The following is an 18,823-nucleotide window of genomic DNA, read 5'->3' as shown; positions in this document are numbered from 1 at the left end:
TATTCTCCATCAGCAGTGGAGAGAGAAACAACCAAACCCTACCATTCTCGTCTTTTGTCTTCTATATCAGCTCGATTGGCGGTGGTGACTGTACAACGGCAACGATCTAGCGACAATCGACAGCTCTACAGCGCGGTAGCAACGACGATACGCTCTTCTCCTCTCCTCTCTTCTTTTTTTCTCTTCTATGTTTTTTAAATCAGCAATTAATGTAATCTTTTTCTAAATCTTTTTTTTTTCTTTTCAAATTTCAAATATAATTCTTCTCCCATTGATTTTAAATTTTTTCAAAACAAGGTAATATTTATTTCATTTTAGTGTCCATTTTATTGTTTGATTTCAGATTTTCTGTTCTTTTGTTTCATTTTTCTTGTCAACCAAAGAGGATTTGCACTATTGTGTGTTTGCTGTTCAAAAAAAAAAAAAATATTGCATATTTAAATATATATGTTATAATCCTTTTATGTTTGGTTTCCACTGGAACGACACACAGATAAAATTTGATTATTTATTTGTTGTGCATTTATTTTATCTAATTAATTATTTATTTTTTGATTATTTATCTACAATGATAGTTTACTTGGCATGAACTCAGAAGGATGATAGAGCAGTTATATGAATATTAGAGATCTAGTCCAAAGAAACACACAGGCATATTTGGCATGCATCTAATCCATCCCCCAAAAAGACGGTCATATTTGGCATGAATTTGAATATTAGGAATCTAGCCCAAAAAAACACATACAGTAATGAACTATAAGTTGGAAAAATGCTCAAAATTTGTAAAGTCCAAACCGTCAAACCGATCGCTTCCATCCACCAATCCATGGCCCGCTCAATCTGCATTTGCCAACTTAGCGGACGGATGCAAATTGATTTTTTTTCAATCCGCCTACTTTTGGATAGATGGCGAATGGATGTCACCCAACCCAACCCAACCCAAACTGTGAGCACCACTACTTGCAATTATAGACACGTCACATTTGAGGTCTGTAACATGTTTTATCAATTTTTTTTTCTTTTTTACTATTTTGTGTATTCTCTGCTGCTTTCATCTCTCAGTTGATTTGTCAAACTCGTCTATTTTGGATACATATTTATATATTTAATATTTTATTTATTTATTTATATGGGTTGGGGGCAGCAATATTGCTACCCTGCTATATTTCTTTGTTTCTCTCTATGTATATACTAATGGATACCACTTTTCCAATCTAAAAAACAAATGAATGCTGACACTACTACCACTTTCTTATTTTTGTGTTTGGTTGGTTTTCAAAATCTATTTTCAAAATTAGATGAACAAAAAAAAAGCAACATAAAACTCGAAATATTTTTTTACATCAAACGCATTGACCGTTGCACCGACAGATTATAAACCTGAATTAGGTACCCAAACCTGAATTGTTTTGCTAGGTATGTTTTTATTTATACAGGGGAGAGAGAGAGAGAGAAGAGTGGAGAGGGTGTGGTGTGATGGGAGATTCAAAGCCTAGAAGAAGTGTGAGATGTCCACACTGTGCAGGTCCTCTCGCAAAGGAGATGGTAACCACTGAGGCTGAGCTAAGCTTTTACGCCCCTCTTTCTTTCTATTATTATAATTATAATTATTTTGTGAAATCTGGTGCATTTTCTATTTAACTGCAGGAAACAAGTGACTGGACTCTTCCTCCCCTCATTAGGGATAGCTTTTCTATGGTAATTATTTTCTTAACCCATCTTATATTTCATTACTTGCCATTGCTTGCACTTGATGCATCATGTGTATATCATCACCTACTTAAATCAATTTTTGAATTCTAAATCAAACCAAAGTAAAAGTAACAAATAGTGAACCTGTCTTTAGATTCACTTAAATTTCCAAGTGAATGGGAATTTGGACCAAAATCTTCAATTTATCCTTTTTTCTATTCCATCTCCGGAGAATTCTTCGTCGTAGAAATTGTTTCAATATGTATGAATATAGAGTTTGTGTTAATCGTGAGGTTTTTGCAACATGGTTGAGGAACATTGGAAATTCTAAGGGAGTTATCTATTGAAGGTGGAGTTTTGGAGTGAATTGAGGATTTTATATATTTACCCATTTAGTAAAGTATATGTCTCTCAATATGTGTCATGTTTTTTTTTGTTGGAAACAAAAAAAGTGTTACACAACTCCAATAAAGTGTTCACACCAAATTGGGTATTCACTTTGCAATTTAATAATAATAATTTAGATAATATAGTATAGATGATAAAGGCGCACACACACACAAATATGGGCTAATGTTTGTTTGTGTGTGTGTGTGGAGAAAATTGTATATTTGCTTAATTTAGTGCAATTTTCTTGAACTTTGCATATTTAATTAGTTTGTTGGGTTATTGAGATGTGATTTGATAATATTTCACTAAATATTTTTCAAAATTTTACTTTTGTTCGTCTTATGTTACAATCCTAAAGTTATTCTAAGTCAGTTAACAATGAGGTTGGCCATGTGAGTACATGCTCTCAGACATCCTCTTATTGCAAGTTGGTTTTCAAGGGTGAATTTTACCCAAGGGTTTGTATCATTCGGTATTAGAACTAGTCACCATGTGGAGTATGAGATTAGACACAACCTGTGTGAGTACGGGATTGAATGGGCCATTGCTTTATGGTCTGTGCTGCGGAGGGAGTAACCTATGGGCTAGATTAAATCATCTTATTATTGTGTGTAGGTATAGTACTATCATGTTGAATATTGAAAAGTGAGTAAGTCTATAAAAGGGAAAGGAAAATGGCTACTGTTAATTAAGTGTCAATAGAGTGGGCTGTCATGTATGTCAGTTGTGGAGTGTGGTGGTGTGTTACGATCCTAACTATTTTATCCCTTTATTTTGCCTTCATGTTTACTTTCTTCTTTCTTTTGTTATGTCTTTACTATTCCTTTTCATGTAGATTGGTTCTGCCGTTGGTTGTACAACAAGTGCATTCTATGGATTCAACCATGGTATGTCATTTTATCCTTATTTTCTACTCGTGTTCCTCAACTCTTCAGTCTGTTCTATGACCTTGGAATAGTTATGTCATTCCTTCAGCTTTTAGTTCATAGTAATATGTTATTAGTTGTGCATGAGTTACAGCTTATTTCATTGGGTTCCTTATATTGCTACTATATATGTTATGTGATGTAGGTATTGTTGTCATTGTATGACTTATGGTCCCAGTTATTTTGTTGTAAACCAATGGTTTCAAAATGGTTTAACTTAGTAAAAGCATGAAATTTAAGATCTTAAAAGATTAGTATGTCAATGCACGTTGACTTTTGTGTGTGTGCGTGCAAGCATGCGTGCGTGTGATGTTATTACCACAAAAAGAGATATTACAAATTTACAATTACTTTCATTACACCTCCCCAGTGGGTACACATCTTCGGGGAGATACGCACATGCCTAGCCTAAAACATGCAAGTACCCTTATAGTCAAATAGAATAGGCAAAGCACACAAATACACATCGGAGCCATAAGCACCCACTGGTGATATAGTTAATGCTTGTTGGCAGTTGAATTAGCTATACAAATTGTGGAACTAACACCTAGTTTGCTATCAAAGAAGACAATGTACTTTTTTGTTAGATTTGACTTCTTCATTCTTGTATTCATTACTTTTCTTAAGGTTCAAACCTTGAACTTCGTCTCGATTTTTCCAGGAACAAAGATGCATTTGCTAAAGTATTATAGTTGCATTTATATATATATATATATATATATTTTGTATCATATCTTATGCTTCTAGGTTTAAATTAGAATGAAGTAGCCACTAAAACATTTTTTTTATTACAACACTTAGTACAAGAAAAAGTGTAGAGTTCAATGTTGTAAACTGATGGTATTTTAATGTGGCATGACACAATAATAGAAAGTTTTGCATTAACCATAATCTACATGTGGCTTTGATACTTCAGTAAACAAATGGTATTCTAATGATATAATTCCTGTTCCATTGTTACTGCTAATCTTCTTTTTCTTCTCCTTTTTTCCTCTTTGCATAATATAGCACTCTGAAATTACTTTCCTGAGCAATACCATATGTTGATTTTCTCAATCACTGAAATTGTTATTGTTAGTGATAAACTTTTGACAAAGAGTACATACACTTTTTTTACAATTGTCTTCTTTCCCTCCATGTATTTTGTTATTTATTTTATCGAATTACCTCTACAGTGATGCCAATCGTTCAGAGGTGGGTTAAAGGACCTCTCTGGTTGCATTTCCTCATCGGTGTAAGTGTCAACTTCCGTTTCGATTCCCCATTTGCTTGAGCTTTGATTTTTACTTGCAATTTTAGTTCCTTGTATAGCTTAAACATGTCATTCAATTTGTATAGAAGAATTTATTGTGTGGTTAGAATTTGTAAAGATGTGGCATCCACAATCTTGCTCTAGGTAGCACGGAAGCTCTTAGCATTCCATATTACTGTCCAATTCAGTTTGGATGCTGGCACCTAAAGGGCAAGCATCGACATGTGTTTGACACACTTACGGTTGTCCATATCGTGCCGTATTCATAACCCATGTTGTTATTTATGCTTGTTAGATATTGTTGTAACAGAGACCTAAAGACATGTGTCACACGATTCGGTTTGATACACTAAACAACCGATTTGTATCTAAGGGTGAATCGACAATAAGCATAAATTGCATCATAATTGTATGATTCATGATACGTATTACACGATTTAGTTCGATACACCAATACCAATCAATTGGTTCAACTTTATCCACGTGTTTCTACTTGCACAAGAAATATTTGGGAGGCATCAAGCAAGAGGTTATAAAAAGTGGTGATTTGAGTAGTTTGGACCATTTTAGATGAGTATTTGGATTACTTGAGTTGTAAAATTTTATTATTGGCGTTTGCCTCTTCGATGAATTGAAGACTTCTTTTTTTTTTTTCTTCTCATTTTTTTGAAAGGTCTCTTTTTAACATGAGTTTCAATTCTAGCATTTGTGTTTTGCACCAAAACTGAAGTCTATATATACCCTATATAAAAAAGAAACCAACTATATTCTATTAAATTTATCTCACTATTGTGATTTGAAATTTTGAATTTTTTATCTTTCTTTTTTGACGGACCATGGATTCTTGTCTCCATTGATTCATAACAGCACATGCATTTATGGATTGTCATTAATTGTAATGCATAATAAAAAAATGTAATATAGGATCATATATTATATTGATCCTTGAACCTACATCACTTAGAGGCAAGCATGTTATTGCCTATTGCATCATGTGATCATCATTCAAAACAAACTTTTCATTGATTTATGTCTAAAATTTTCATATTTATAATATATCTTTAATATCTAATTGTTTAAATATTTTTTAATGTATTTTAGAAATTTTAACCAAATAATTATGATTCATGATTTGGAAAAATGTAATTTTGATTCATGATTCAATTCTTGATTTGACAACTGTGTTGGGATATTGTCTCTTCACCAACATGTCAGTACTTGTGGTGTTGAGCTTATTAAATGTTCTTTTATAATTGATTTTATTTCTTCATTTTTGTTTTGGGTGAGGGTCTTCCTTTTTTTTCAAAAATATTTTAGATTATATCTTTCTCCTCAAGAGTTTTAAAATTTCTCATGATCTCTATCCTCTTCCACGAAGTCCAACATTGTCTACCCCAATTGCAAGATTGCTTGTTTCGGGTGATGCTTCCCCCACCTCCTCCTTCACTACCCCAAAATTTCTGACACTGGCTTAATAGTATGTTTCATTTATCTACTTGCCCAATTACCACATATTCTACTCTATGATCTAGGTAAGCCTATCTTGGCGATGCTATCATAACATATCTTCAAGTAATTAAATATCTTGTCCAGTATGCACCTCTGGGTGAAGTGAAGTAATATAAGAAATGATGCAAGGTAGATTAACTGCGTTGCACACTTTTAGAAACATAGGAAGTTGAGCTCATTAAAATTCAGTTAGGTTAAAAATCTTATGTTATTCGCATTGTGTGGCAATGCTTGATGAAGTTATACATGGAACTAATAGTTTTGTTATTTTATTTTTTATTATTTATTTATTTTTATTTTTTTCCGTCTTCATAAAAACATCTAGAGTCTTAATGGTTATATCCATAACCCTCTCTCTCATAAGTGTGGGTTTTTGTAATGTGTGAGAGATGGCATTGGGTACAGACACGGGGTCTGTGGATTCATATTTTGTACCTTTTTTTGTTGGTGACTTTGTTGCCGTTTCTTTCACTGGGTGCAGGCTCCACCTGTGATAGTCTTCTCTTCAGCTTGTGCAGGGTTGACAGGTTAGAGTTTTCTCCATAAAAAATTATTTTCAGCTGTATATCTATTCGGTTTTAAGAATTGTTTTCTTACCTTCATTAATGTTGTTGGAGAAACTAAAACTATATAGAAATGAATTCCTCATAGATGAAATATACATTCATAATCTAGCACAGGTTCTATATGAATCTTTTATCAGTTTGTGGTACATTTTATGTATTATGTAGAGTATCTTGTCCTGTATATTTTAGAATTGCCACATTATAAACTAATAACCCAGGATAACACATCTTAAGAGTAAAATAGATGAATGTAAATTTATGTATATAACACATCTTAAGAGTAAAATAGATGAATGTAAATTTATGTATTGTCCCACAAATGCGTTGTGAACATGCCAAAATTGGGTTTTTATAGAGAAGTGGTTATAGCTTTTGTTTCCCCCTAGCACTATTGGAGATATTATGGTAGTTTCTGGCATTTTCATGAATTAGGAGTGTTTGAGAAGATTTTGAAGGCCTCTTTCATTGTTGTAGTGCTCATGAACGTGGGTGCGTGGGACATTTAGGATTATAGACCTATCAACCTTGTGGGTAGTCTATATAAACTTGTGGCCATAGTTTTGTTTTGGCTATTTGGATGAGGAAGGTCATTGGGAAGTTTAGTCTCAAAAATGCTTTTTTCTTTTGAGAACTCATGTTGGTGTCTCATTTGGTATTTGAGAACAACAACATATTTTTTTTTTTGGTGGGGACAAAGGGGAGAAGTTGAGATATGATGTGTCCTTATATTTTGCGGAGGTGTTTGGGTATGCATTAACTTGGCCTAGAGTGAGCTTATCATTGTCTGATTCTCATTTTGGGGGTATAAGATAGGTTCTCATTTTGGTCACGGTAGGCTGTGTCTGGGAGGGAAGAGCATACCTAAATCATGTAGTTTGCTCTGGGGCATTATTGGAAAACTAGGTGGAATTTATTTTTGCAGATACTGTGAAGTCATGTCTGTGTTGAGAACTACAATTTTCTGATCCCCAATGTTGGTCCATCATGGATATTGAGAATTAGTGAGTTATGGCTCTCTGCTGCAGATAGGGATGCTTTTTGGACATGCGATTTTGTGTGTGTATATATAGAATATGATTGTTTCATTATGTAAAGCTTCTGTTTTTATTTTTTTTGATAAATAAATTTCATTTTGTAAAGTTGATTTAAACCTAATGTGTTTGTGTATGGGATGGGCATTTTGCAGGTGGTGCTGTTCCAGCACTTGCCCAACTTGCATCTTCATCTTATCATTCAGCATTCTCGCCTCCGTCATTGCCATCTCCAACCTCACAGGATGATCAGATTCACAAATCCAGAAATTCCTCTCCTCTATAATTCTCTCTACAGTTGCATAAGTAGCAGAGCACTCTGGTGATGTCCATTGTGGACCACGGGCCTGAGCCATTCTCTATGCTTTGTGGATAGCCTCACAAGAAGCTTGTGCAATAAAATGCATGGCTGTTCTCCTTAGGCCCTCTAATATGTTCCAGCTACCGGCATGGTTCTTTTATTGAGCATTATTCTTTATGAACTAGTAAGAAGTTTTGATGGCTCTACTGTTTTACTTCAGATTTATTTATGTTGTATATTTTGAAAATGCTCACTTGCCTAGTCTTCCTTTGTCTACATGTACATGATACACTTGTTTGAAACACAATCTCATGTTCTAATTTTATTTATATATATATATATATATATATATGTTATATAAAAAAATAATAAATATCAGTTTCTTGTTTGCATAGGCGATTTACTCAAGGTTTTACCATATAAATGGTTCCAATTATCGAAATTGAATCTTGTAATGAACCACCAACACACAACACAGTCCAGTTCATAAAACTAGAGGAAAATCAGTAACTGGAATTTAGAAAGTGGTATCAACATCAAGTGAAGTGCTAACCTAGGACATTTAGGTCAAGTGCTAACCTGAAGGAATCGTGTTGTCTATTGAACAAATTTACCAGTTGGGTCTCAAGGAGGGCAATCATAGATTATAGGGAAGATTGTAAAAGCTGAGTCGAATTGAGTAATATGTTATTCAAATTTGATTTGAACATTTATTGAGTTTGTTTAAATTTTAGTTTGTTTATATAATGAGTCAATTTTAATTGAACTTTTAATGAGCCAAATATAGGTCGAGTTAGAGTAGTTTGATTTTATTTATTTATTTTTTATAGTGTATATAAAAAGTCGTAAGTTGTTTAAATTTAATGAGTTTAAAATTTTGTTTAAGCTTGGTTTATTAGATAGGGCTGTAAATGAGTCGAATTGAGTTTCTGTGTTCAAACTTGTTTGTTTAAAAATTAATTGAGTTTGAGCTCGGCTTGTTAAGTAATTTGAAAAACTGAAGTTTGGCTCAAGTCAATTAATTACATAAAATGAGCTGAGTTAAAGCTTTAAAAAAAAAAAGAACATAAATTAATCTTATAGAAAAAAGAAAATGTTATTAGCAAAATATAAAATGATATTTATATTAATAATAAATTTTGTTAATCAACTATGCAAATTAACACAAAAATTAAACACAAATAGAAAAATAAAATAAATTAATTTGGATGACATTTTTATAATTAGAAATAAGTGGGGGGGTATTATTAGGTAATTAGGCGCTTGAGGTCTAGGGCTTTCTATAAAAGGGCGAGCTCTCGCAGCGTTGACGCACACTACTTGATCTTATCTGAGCAGTGCTTGTGTTTTTGGGGGTTGGAGTGGAATCCTATTGGGAGGAGGCGGAGGCGATGGCGATGGAGGGAATGGCCGAAAAGAAGCAGAGAGAAGATAGTCACCCACCCGTTACCCATTAAATGTAGTAATGGGGTTGTTGGCGGCCTCCGCTCCTCTGCTTCGTCAGCCCCTATCTCCATTCTCTGTCAAACCCTAACAACTACTACCTACTCCCAACAATACTTCCTCCCCAATTGACTCACTGCGATGAAGACTGCCCGCCGTCGGAGCCCTTTAGACTCTCCATTGGGCGTTGATGGCAGCGCGGGCTTTACCAACCCCCAAGTAGCTTTCTCTCTCTCGCTCTCTCGCTCTCTCGCTTGCTCTCTCTCTCTCTCTCGCACACACTACGTTTATATTATATATATATTATTATTTGTTTTGTTGTTTATTTCATCTATTTAACTCTTGTTTTTGTTTTTTGATCATCTCATCTGGTGTATTGTTGTACTATTGTTGGTGTGTTGGTTTAGATGTAGTTGACGACTCTCAGCATCGACTTCAGGGTTAGTAGTTATTGTTATTATTATATTTGTTTATATATGGATATATGTTTATTTATCATTTTGAATTCCATTAGATATCTTCGTCATTGTTTTGTAGTTCCAATTTAGTTATTTATTTCTTGATTAATGCTTCTCACATTTAGGCTGTGTTTGCTTGGGGGATTTTGAAAGAGATTTGGAAAGGAAAAAGGAAAATGAAGGTGAAATTTGTTTTCCGCACATTTTTCCTTTCCCTTTTCCGAATGCTTTGCCAAATTGCTCAACCAAACATAGCGTTAGGTTGCTAGTTTATTTTTCTTTTGGGGGTTTTGTTTTCGTGATTTTGGAATTGAAATTGAAACCAATGAAAATTTGGGAACCTCCATTGTTTATGTATTCCTTGGGCGAGTCTTGTTTTCATTGGGCCAGTCTTGTTTTAATTTCAAAAACACTCAAGACACATACCAGTGATACTTGGTTCACCGAGGTTTTGGGTGAGTGAAACTACAGATGCTGTTTCTGGTAGGTCAGCATCCTTGTTGAGGCATTCTAGCATCACCATTGATTCTCCCATGTCTGATAGCCCTGAAAAGAAAAGGTTTGATTTCTCTAAAAGGAAAACCTCGCTACCTACTGCAGCTTTGTTTAGAGTGGATGATAATTCAAGCCCACAACTTGAGGAACTTACTAACATGATACAAGATCTTAGCAATAGAGCTTACAACTTGTGGATATCATGGGTTTCTGATGAGCTTTCAGCAATTCTCTCCCGTGATCTAAGACAAGATGATGGACTATCAACTACAAGTCCCTTGAGAGTAAGTGGCCTCTACCCTGGAAAACACCTTTCATGTTATGTAAAAGCATTATGTTCTTTTAAGAATAAATTCATAATTTCATACCTTGTTCTGATTGATATGCTGACTGAGATACTACTTGAATTTTGTTTCTTGGTACATCAAACGTGTTCATATTTTAAGCATTATGCAGGGCTGGGAGGACACTGTAGTCAAGCAAGAGCAATCTGATGAGAGCCAATCAGAGATGAAAATATCACTCCCGGCCATTCCTTCACTCTCCTCATTTCTATTCCGCGCATGTGAGGAAATTCATCGAGTTGGGGGTCATGTTCTTGATAAGCCAATTCTGCAAAAGTTTGCATTGAGATTGCTGGAAAAGGTATGCAACCTGCTTGTGTATTAGCTTTGTTTTATCACCAATGTATAGTGATATGTCATTATTTTTGTCTAAGAAAGACGAACACTTGTAACAGGGTGCTGTGACACTTCACAACAACACGTATCAACACACACCCAAATGTGTCATTTAAAAATAAAAATAAAAAACAATTTAGACCTGTACATGCTGCTAACACTTGGGGGACACACATGCCTATTACTTATTTGACACAAACGAAACACTTTATCATTGAAACAATGTAGATTTATACTTGTTAATCCCTCCACCTTTAGACTTTAAGAATTAGTGCTATGGTTCACTTTTTTATTATCTTTGAATGAAATATTCATACATATGATACACAATAAATATATAAACTATATATTTTGCATGTACCACATGTCATGTCTAGCAATTTTTAAAAATTGTTGTATTGGCATGTTTGTGTTTGTGTTTGTGTTAATACTATCATTGTTCCATTGGAAGATTTATGGATATTCTCACTAAAAATTGGACACTTAGAAATAGTGATGTTTGTTCCAATTCCATTGAGTGGGGAGTAGGGATTTGCTTGAGAGACCTTTTGAGGAGGAGGTGCTTGAAGCACTTAGAAGCCTCAATAGGGATCTATGTTGCGTTAACTCTTTTGAATGTATGAAGTACCGGTGTTGGACACTCCGCACTTGGGTAATGTTACATGCATATTTGGACATTACCTATGCATGTTTTTTTTATCTTTCAGTAGTTGTTTTGATTTCTGATTGTTCGTATAATTTTCATTTTTTAGTTGGCTGCATGATTCTGTGGTTTAATAGTAGACATAGATTCTTCTTGTTTGTGTATTTTGGTTTGTTTTATCTAGGTTATTGGTATATTTGCGGACTTCCTTTCAACTGCCGAGGCCCATGATTCTCAAATGTCAGATAAAGGTGTTTTGCAAGTTCTGTTAGACTTCAGATTTGTGGCTGACGTTCTTTCGGGGGGGTGATTCCAATACAATTGAGGAGCTATCAAAAAATGTGAAGTCAAAATTTTCTATCAGAAGGAAGCAGGATGTAAACCAGACCAAGTCAGTCATTAGAGAGCGGGTTGATAGCTTGGTAAATCGCCTTTCCCAAAGGCTGGCTCCCATCGACTGGCTCACGTAAGCTTTTCTAGCCTGGTGTTATGATGTACCATAACTGAAGATCTCTGTGATATTAGGGTTTCCATGTTATTTAACTCTGCAGTATTGTCAATAAATTGGGGTTTCTGGCTGCACAAAGTTATCTTCTAAGAAAAATAAATTTCAGTTTGGGGCCAACAAGGGCATTTTTGGCTCATACTACTTCTTGTTTAAAGTTACATTCTGAGTACATTATATGATGCTTGGTTGGCTAAAAGTGGTAGTGTTTTGTCCAGACAACATAGGTACCACAAAATGACAAAATCTAAAGGCTTTGTTTAGTTTGTGTTTTGAGATATTATTTCAAAAATAATTTTCTAGAGAGAGTTTAGAAAATTTGAAAATTTGTTTTGCTGTATATTTTGAAAATAGTTTTGGAGTTTTGAATTTTGGGATGATTTAATTGATATTTTTTTGTAGTTGAATAGATGGGTGTGAAAGAAAAAGTGATTGAGAAGGAGAGAGGAGAGAGAAAAAGTGAATGATTGATGTGTAGTAGAGAGAAAAGTGATTTTGGATTTTTTTTTTTTTTTTTTTCTATAAATTTCAACCAAACATGTTTTTGAAATTTTTTCTCCAAAAACATGTTTTGAGAGACAAACCAAACATGCCCAAAATGTCTGGCTTTAAAGAAGGCGTCTAAGTTATCATCTATATACCGTGATAATATTGTTAATTCTCACTTCACACTTTACATTATTATGAATGTATCAATTTGCTGTTTCTGTGTATTATGCATGAACCCCAAATTTTTTTATTTGTTTTCTTGAAAAAATTCATTGATACAGAAGGTTGTGATCTTTATACTACATTAGACTGAAACACTATTTCATGTTTTTCAGTTACATTTCCATTTTTTGAGTTGTAAAAAAGAATTTTATCAAAGACTATGGACTTCTGGAATTACTCTTACCCGCTGTTTGGATTGTGAGATGTGAAAAGAAAAGAGATGATTAGAGTTTCTCACCTAGGTGAGAGAAGAAATGAAATGATTGTGATTTTTCATCTTCTTGTTTCGATGGACTGTGATTAAAAGAGTAATTTTGGTTTCTCACCAAATCTCACCACTTTTGGTGAGAAACAAAACTTAAGTTAGGTGTGATTTGGCTTTCTCACCATTACTCACCTCATTAATCATCCAAGCAAGTGATGAGAAATCTCATTTTCTTTATTTTTTTTCTTTTCTCACCAAACCCCTCAATCCAAATGGAGTGTTAAGGTTTCTATTTGGCTTGTAAGTACCAGAGCATCTTGAATGCTGACAATAAGCCATCCCAAAGATTCTAATACCATACAATCTTGTCTTGAACTACTTGGCGCTGGCCTCTCATCTGTTTTTTTGGGACAATCAGTGCCGACTGTGACAAGTCTTTTCAAAGAGAAGTGTGTTTAAGTTTTTTTTGTTTGGTGGATTTGATGTTAAGTTGGTAAGTTCAGATGTTAACTATTACGTCACTTATCAAAAAATAAATAGTTCAGCTGTTGACGGTAAATTCTATTCACCTTGTTTGGTTCCAATTTTATGAAAAATTCGTTTTTTGTTTGTCGTTTTTTGTTTTTAGTGATTTTTTTAATATTTTAAGTATTTTTTAGATACACTTAATGTAAATACAATTAAAAAATATAATATTTGTCAAACTTTTTTGAAAAAAGATTCACTAAATGCCAAAAATATATATAAAAAAAAATACGAAAATTCAGTACATTTTCATATTCTTGTATATTTATTGATTTTTTTTTCAAATATTTTTAAACTAATATTTTACTTTTTAAGTACATTTAGGTTAGGTGCAACTAAAAAATAAATTTTTTCTTAAAATATTAAAAAAAATTCACTAAAAACAAAAAATAGAAAACTTAATTTTTGAAAAAATTGAATTCATAAAATTGGAACCAAACAAGGTGATTTTTTTTTGAGTTAAATATATCCATGGTCCGATCTACCTAACATTAGATTTTACGTTAAGATGTGTCATCTGTAATATAGAATCTTCTGTCTGTGACTGTGGTCTCTTCTTAAAAGAATAAATTTCCCGCCCTGATTTGATCATTGCTTCAAATTTATTTTTACTCTCTTCAGGTATGAGCTATACCTCTGGGAGAATGAGAGGCAGTCGTACCTGCGGCATGCTGTCCTCTACGGGTTTTTGTGCAACTTAATCGGATGTATACTGATACTGTGCAGAAGTTACCCACTAACTCCGAATCAAACATTATGAGATGTTCTACTGTTCCTCGGTTTAAATACCTTCCTATCAGGTTGATAACATATTTTCTTTAAATACTTAAGCTGATTACATTATGTTTTTCAGTACCTCATCTGTGGTCAAAAAGCCAATCTAATTCCCTCTTTTCTGTAGCTTCATAGATGGGTGTATATTTTCTCATTGACACCGACCATCCTCACTATATTTCTTGATTGATTGGAATTACAAACTTGGCATTTTTTCTTTCTTTCTATATGATAAGACATACACACATGGCATATTTGGGGCTTTTCTGTTTGTTAAATCTAATTGGCCTTATTTCCCTGCATCTTCATAGGGGTAGTATATTTTCACATTGACACTGACCATCCTCACTGTATTTCTTGATTGACTGGAAGTACAAACCTGGCATTTTTTTTCTTTCTATATGATAAGACATACACTCATGGCATATTTGGGGCTTTTCTGTTTGTTAAATCTCCATGCATGGATTTATTTCCCGGTTTATCTATACTTGAATGAAAGTAAATTTTTAATCTCATATTGGTCGCCACTGTGTGCCTGCATTATCTTCAAGAGGGACAACTATAGCATCTATGTCAACTTCTAGGGATGTTGTTTCTTCAAGAAGCTCCTGGAAAAGTTATACAAATGAAGAAATCTCTCGAAACATTGATATTGATGATGACTCAAGTTTTGGGGTGGCTGCTCCTTTCTTAAAGTCTTTCATGCAGGTAAAGCTTCCATTTTTTTTTTTTTTTACACTTTTGTTCCCTAGGATGCTTTTTTGTCTCACAGTTACAGTAGAATGTGTAGATTTTATCAGTTTAGAGTATAGCTAATGTTACCTGAAATTAAAAAAAAAAAAAGCCAAAGCCAGGGAGTTTTATTCGTTAGGGGCAAAACAATGCATCCTTAGTTTGAGTACTTCAGAGAGAATCTAATCTAGTGTAATATCACACACATTGTTATTAAGTATTCATAGTTTCTTCCATATTAAAAAGATGAGAGAGGTGTGAGAGATAACATTTATGAGTTATATCCTTCGTGCATATATCCACTAACATCTATTAGTCAATTGATAAAATAACTTGTGCCACAAAAATTATTCGAGGTTCTATATAGGGTATCCGTTGTCTTGGATGTACATGGAAAAAAGGATTGGATTCCAAATATAGGAAACGGTTGTGTTGGCGTAGTAATTCTGAGTAAGGGCTCTAATTGTGACAATCTAACATATTACGTCAGATTCCTTGCAGAAAACTATCACCTCAGAACTTTAGTGCATATAATAAGTCACTGGTTTAGAAAAAGCTGAAAGTGGCCCAAATTTATTTTGTTGTTTTCTCTTGTAATGACTTGATCAAATGATAAACAGCTGTTGATAGACCTCTAGTCTGTTATTTAGAAATGTATGAGATGAAAAATTATGTTCAATACATGGTAAACTACATTTGCTAGACATTCCTATGATGGAAAATACATGGGAAAGCTTGTAAGAAAGCAAAAATTCACCAAAAGATGTCAATAATTTAATATGTTGCTGATAATCTTTGAGTTGGCATGATGCAACAATATTTTCTTTGGTGCTGTGACTGGTGTTTCAGTCCATCATCACGCCGACAAGGGAAAATTGAGAGCGACTTTTGAAGCAATTTTATTCATTGCATGTTTTCTAATGGCCTGGTGTAGCTTTTAGTTTTTATTTATGAATTATGAAACGTGTGAATGGGACAAGGGTATCCATCTTCATCTTTGATGGATTGCAGAACATGGAGATTGATTAAAGCTATTAATGTGAAGCGTGGTTTAGAAACATTGTGGAAGCTCTCCAGAAATTTTAATTTTTAAATAATCTACTTTGAATTTGGTTCCAGCGACATTTTTAATTTTGATCCATAATTCAGAATATTGGGATTCTTCTTAAGGAATATCTCTATGCTAACAGAAAGGAAAAAAAAAAAAAGATTAGGAAGATGGATATGGAAATGTTTATCAGGATATGCCAATCTTGAATGTATATGTTTTTTTCTCTCCAAAATTCCCTTATTTTATCTATTTTCGTAGTTCCTCTAAATAATGAAGCAGTAATGATTCACACTCTCACAAAACATTATCTCCACAACCCCCACTCACTTGTGATTGGTCCAAGTGAGAAAGAGAGGGAAAAAAAAAAAATACAAACACATCATTGGTCCACTTCATTGTGCGAGTGGTTTGGGTCTCCCCAAAAGGGGGTCTCAAACATTTTCCATAATGAAGGTGGTCTGGATTTCCCCCTCTCCCTCTCTGGAGTTTGAGAAAGGCAGCTTTATGGTGTAGGCATTTATTATTTGATTTTGTTAGTTTTTTCTTTTCAGCATTTGATGAAATGATCTCCTTGTAAAATGGCCAGGTGGGTAGCAGATTTGGAGAGAGCACACTAAAGCTGGGATCCATGCTAACAGATGGGCAAGTTGGGAGGTTCAAAGACAAGTCAACGGCTGCCATGTCGACATTCGGTGACATTCTACCTGTCCAAGCTGCAGGTCTCCTTTCGTCCTTCACAGCTTCCAGATCAGATTCTTGATTACCCGCCCACTGACTCCTGCATTCAGTTTTGTCTTCAATGAGATGTGCATCTTTGTAGTTCAGTGAAATGAAGCTAGGAGAAATTCCTACAAATCTGGAGACACTGTTGATTGGATCACGCACCCTGTTTAAAGCAAGGGGACAAGATATATTTGTTTTTTATACAATAGGGGAGAATTTGGAGCAGTCGAAAGTACTTTGGGTGTTGATGGTGTCTGCAAATAGATTAATTCCAGTTGTAGGATATATATTATTTTGTTTTTCAAAATTTGCTGTAAAATTAAAGAATGGAAAAAGATTGAAGGGAATTGATGGAGACAAAGTAAGAAGAGATTGTGTTTGCCAGTCTATATTTTATGGGGACGGCCAATTCAAATATATAGGACCAGATGAATTTTTCTGGCTGTGACGGATTTAAACTGTGTTTGAGGGTGAACTCAACTTTTTATAATCAAAATCCAGCCGGATTGGGTAGTACAGGAAATAACCAGGGCGCTATCATGAAATGAGGAATGATATATATATATATATATATATATATATTTGATTAGAGAAAATTTAGGTGAGGTTTGACTATCTTGGTCCATTGCAAACCGTAGGTCTCAGTAAGGATTTACAATGGATGTATGGATCGTCCACCAGAGAGGACTGTAGTGGGAATTGCACTTAAGCTTTGCACGCAAAGAGTACCCTTTCCACTGGCGGTATTAAACCAAGTATGTTTCAGTAGTAATTGTTTGATAGAAGACATATTTCTGGGATGAGTAATACCTATACTATCATTGAGTGGAAAAGGCCTCTAAAAAAGGAGCACGTTTTAGAGCTGGAGACGTGCAAAAGGAGCAAAACTCAAGCAAAGCACTGGGAAGCAGCATGTTTTGCAAGTTGCAACACTTATCTGCAACAGCATTACTGGAGTGTTTTAGCAAATAAATTATATTTTTAATAATATATATGATAAAAATACATCACTTTAAAATTGTTTGGCAAAATAGAGCTTTTTAATAATAAACTGAAGACACAATTTTAACTGAAATTGCAATTTCAAAAATGCAATTAAGCATTATTACAAATCACTAAAATATTTGATTACCACAATTAACATTCCTTGCAAATGCTTCTAACTATAGATACAACACACTGAAATATTTGATTATCACATTCAACATTCCTCACAAATGCTAGGAATTAGGGGTGATTAGACATTTAGCTGACCCGATAGATTCGCCCGCTCTAGTCTGCGAGCGAATGCTTGGATCGGATGGCGGATAATCCGCCCCTAAATTGTGCATGCCCAACCCGCCCATATACCTTTTATTATTATGATTATTATTATTTTAGTAGTGCAGTTCTCTTTTCTATTCTGGAGAGAGAAACAACCAAACCCTACCTTTCTCGTCTTTTGTCTCTCTCCATCAGCTCGATTGGCGGTGGTGACCGTACAACGGCGACGATCTAGCGATAATCGGCAGCTCTGCAGCGCGGCAGCAATGACGGTACGGTCTTCTCTCCTCCTCTCTTCTTCTCTTCTCTTCAATGTTCTTTAAATCTGCGAACGATATAATCTTTTTCTAAATCTTTTTTTTTTCCTTTTCAAATTTCAGATAGAATTCTTCTCCCATTGATTTGAGGTTTTTGCAAAACAAGGTAATATTTATTTCATTTTAGTGTCCATTTTATTGTTTGATTTCCTATTTCTTGTTCTTTTGCTTCATTTTTGTTGTCAACCAAAGAGGATACGCAATGTTGTGTATTTGCTGCTCAAAAATAAATAAATAAATAAATATTGCGTATTTAAATATTTATGTTATAATCCTTTCATGTTTGGTTTTCACTGGGACGACACAGATAAAATTTGATTATTTATTTGCTGTGTATTTGTTTTATTTAATTAATTAATTATTTTTTGATTATTTATCTACAATGCTAGTGTACTTGGCATGAACTCAGAAGGATGATAGAGCAGTTATATGAATATTAGAAATCTAGCCCAAAGAAACACACATGCATATTTGGCATGAACCTGATCCAAACCCCCGCCCCTAAACCGTGCATGCCTGACCCGCCCATATACCTTTTTATTATAATTATTATTATTTTAGTAGTGCAGTTCTATCTTCTATTCTGGAGAGAGAAACAACCAAACCCTACCTTTCTCGTCTTTTGTCTCTC

At 34.1% G+C, this 18,823-nt stretch overlaps 1 protein-coding gene and 1 pseudogene across 2 annotated transcripts; both read left to right on the top strand.

The window, feature by feature from the left end:
• The first annotated feature begins 1,339 nt into the window (after window positions 1-1,339).
• On the top strand, window positions 1,340-7,790 carry LOC114304898 (uncharacterized). The gene is made up of 6 exons (XM_082912668.1): window positions 1,340-1,545; window positions 1,648-1,698; window positions 2,918-2,969; window positions 4,184-4,242; window positions 6,251-6,296; window positions 7,522-7,790. Exons 1-6 carry the CDS (start codon window positions 1,477-1,479, stop codon window positions 7,650-7,652), a joined length of 408 nt encoding a protein of 135 aa, XP_082768794.1. The 5' UTR covers window positions 1,340-1,476; the 3' UTR covers window positions 7,653-7,790.
• Window positions 7,791-9,058: 1,268 nt separating this feature from the next.
• LOC145816705 (conserved oligomeric Golgi complex subunit 1-like) lies at window positions 9,059-17,055 on the top strand (annotated as a pseudogene). The gene is made up of 8 exons (XR_014358796.1): window positions 9,059-9,112; window positions 9,694-9,824; window positions 9,939-10,347; window positions 10,520-10,708; window positions 11,571-11,852; window positions 13,954-14,132; window positions 14,691-14,814; window positions 16,476-17,055. The product of XR_014358796.1 is annotated as a conserved oligomeric Golgi complex subunit 1-like (transcript).
• The last annotated feature ends 1,768 nt before the right edge of the window (window positions 17,056-18,823 follow it).

This window comes from Camellia sinensis, unplaced genomic scaffold (genome assembly GCF_055761805.1).
Source record: "Camellia sinensis isolate YWXY unplaced genomic scaffold, ASM5576180v1 Unanchor4, whole genome shotgun sequence".
NCBI lineage: Eukaryota > Viridiplantae > Streptophyta > Magnoliopsida > Ericales > Theaceae > Camellia > Camellia sinensis.
Note: the sequence above shows the minus strand (reverse complement) of the source record. Positions and strands in the feature narration are given on the sequence as shown.

Bases quoted from the DNA above. Each gene is read 5' to 3' on its own strand.
- LOC114304898 (XM_082912668.1), top strand. From the start codon at position 1,477: ATGGGAGATTCAAAGCCTAGAAGAAGTGTGAGATGTCCACACTGTGCA. The intron at 1,699-2,917 runs GTAATTATTTTC...CTTTTCATGTAG, and splicing joins TTAGGGATAGCTTTTCTATG to ATTGGTTCTGCCGTTGGTTG. The intron at 2,970-4,183 runs GTATGTCATTTT...TTACCTCTACAG, and splicing joins ATTCTATGGATTCAACCATG to TGATGCCAATCGTTCAGAGG.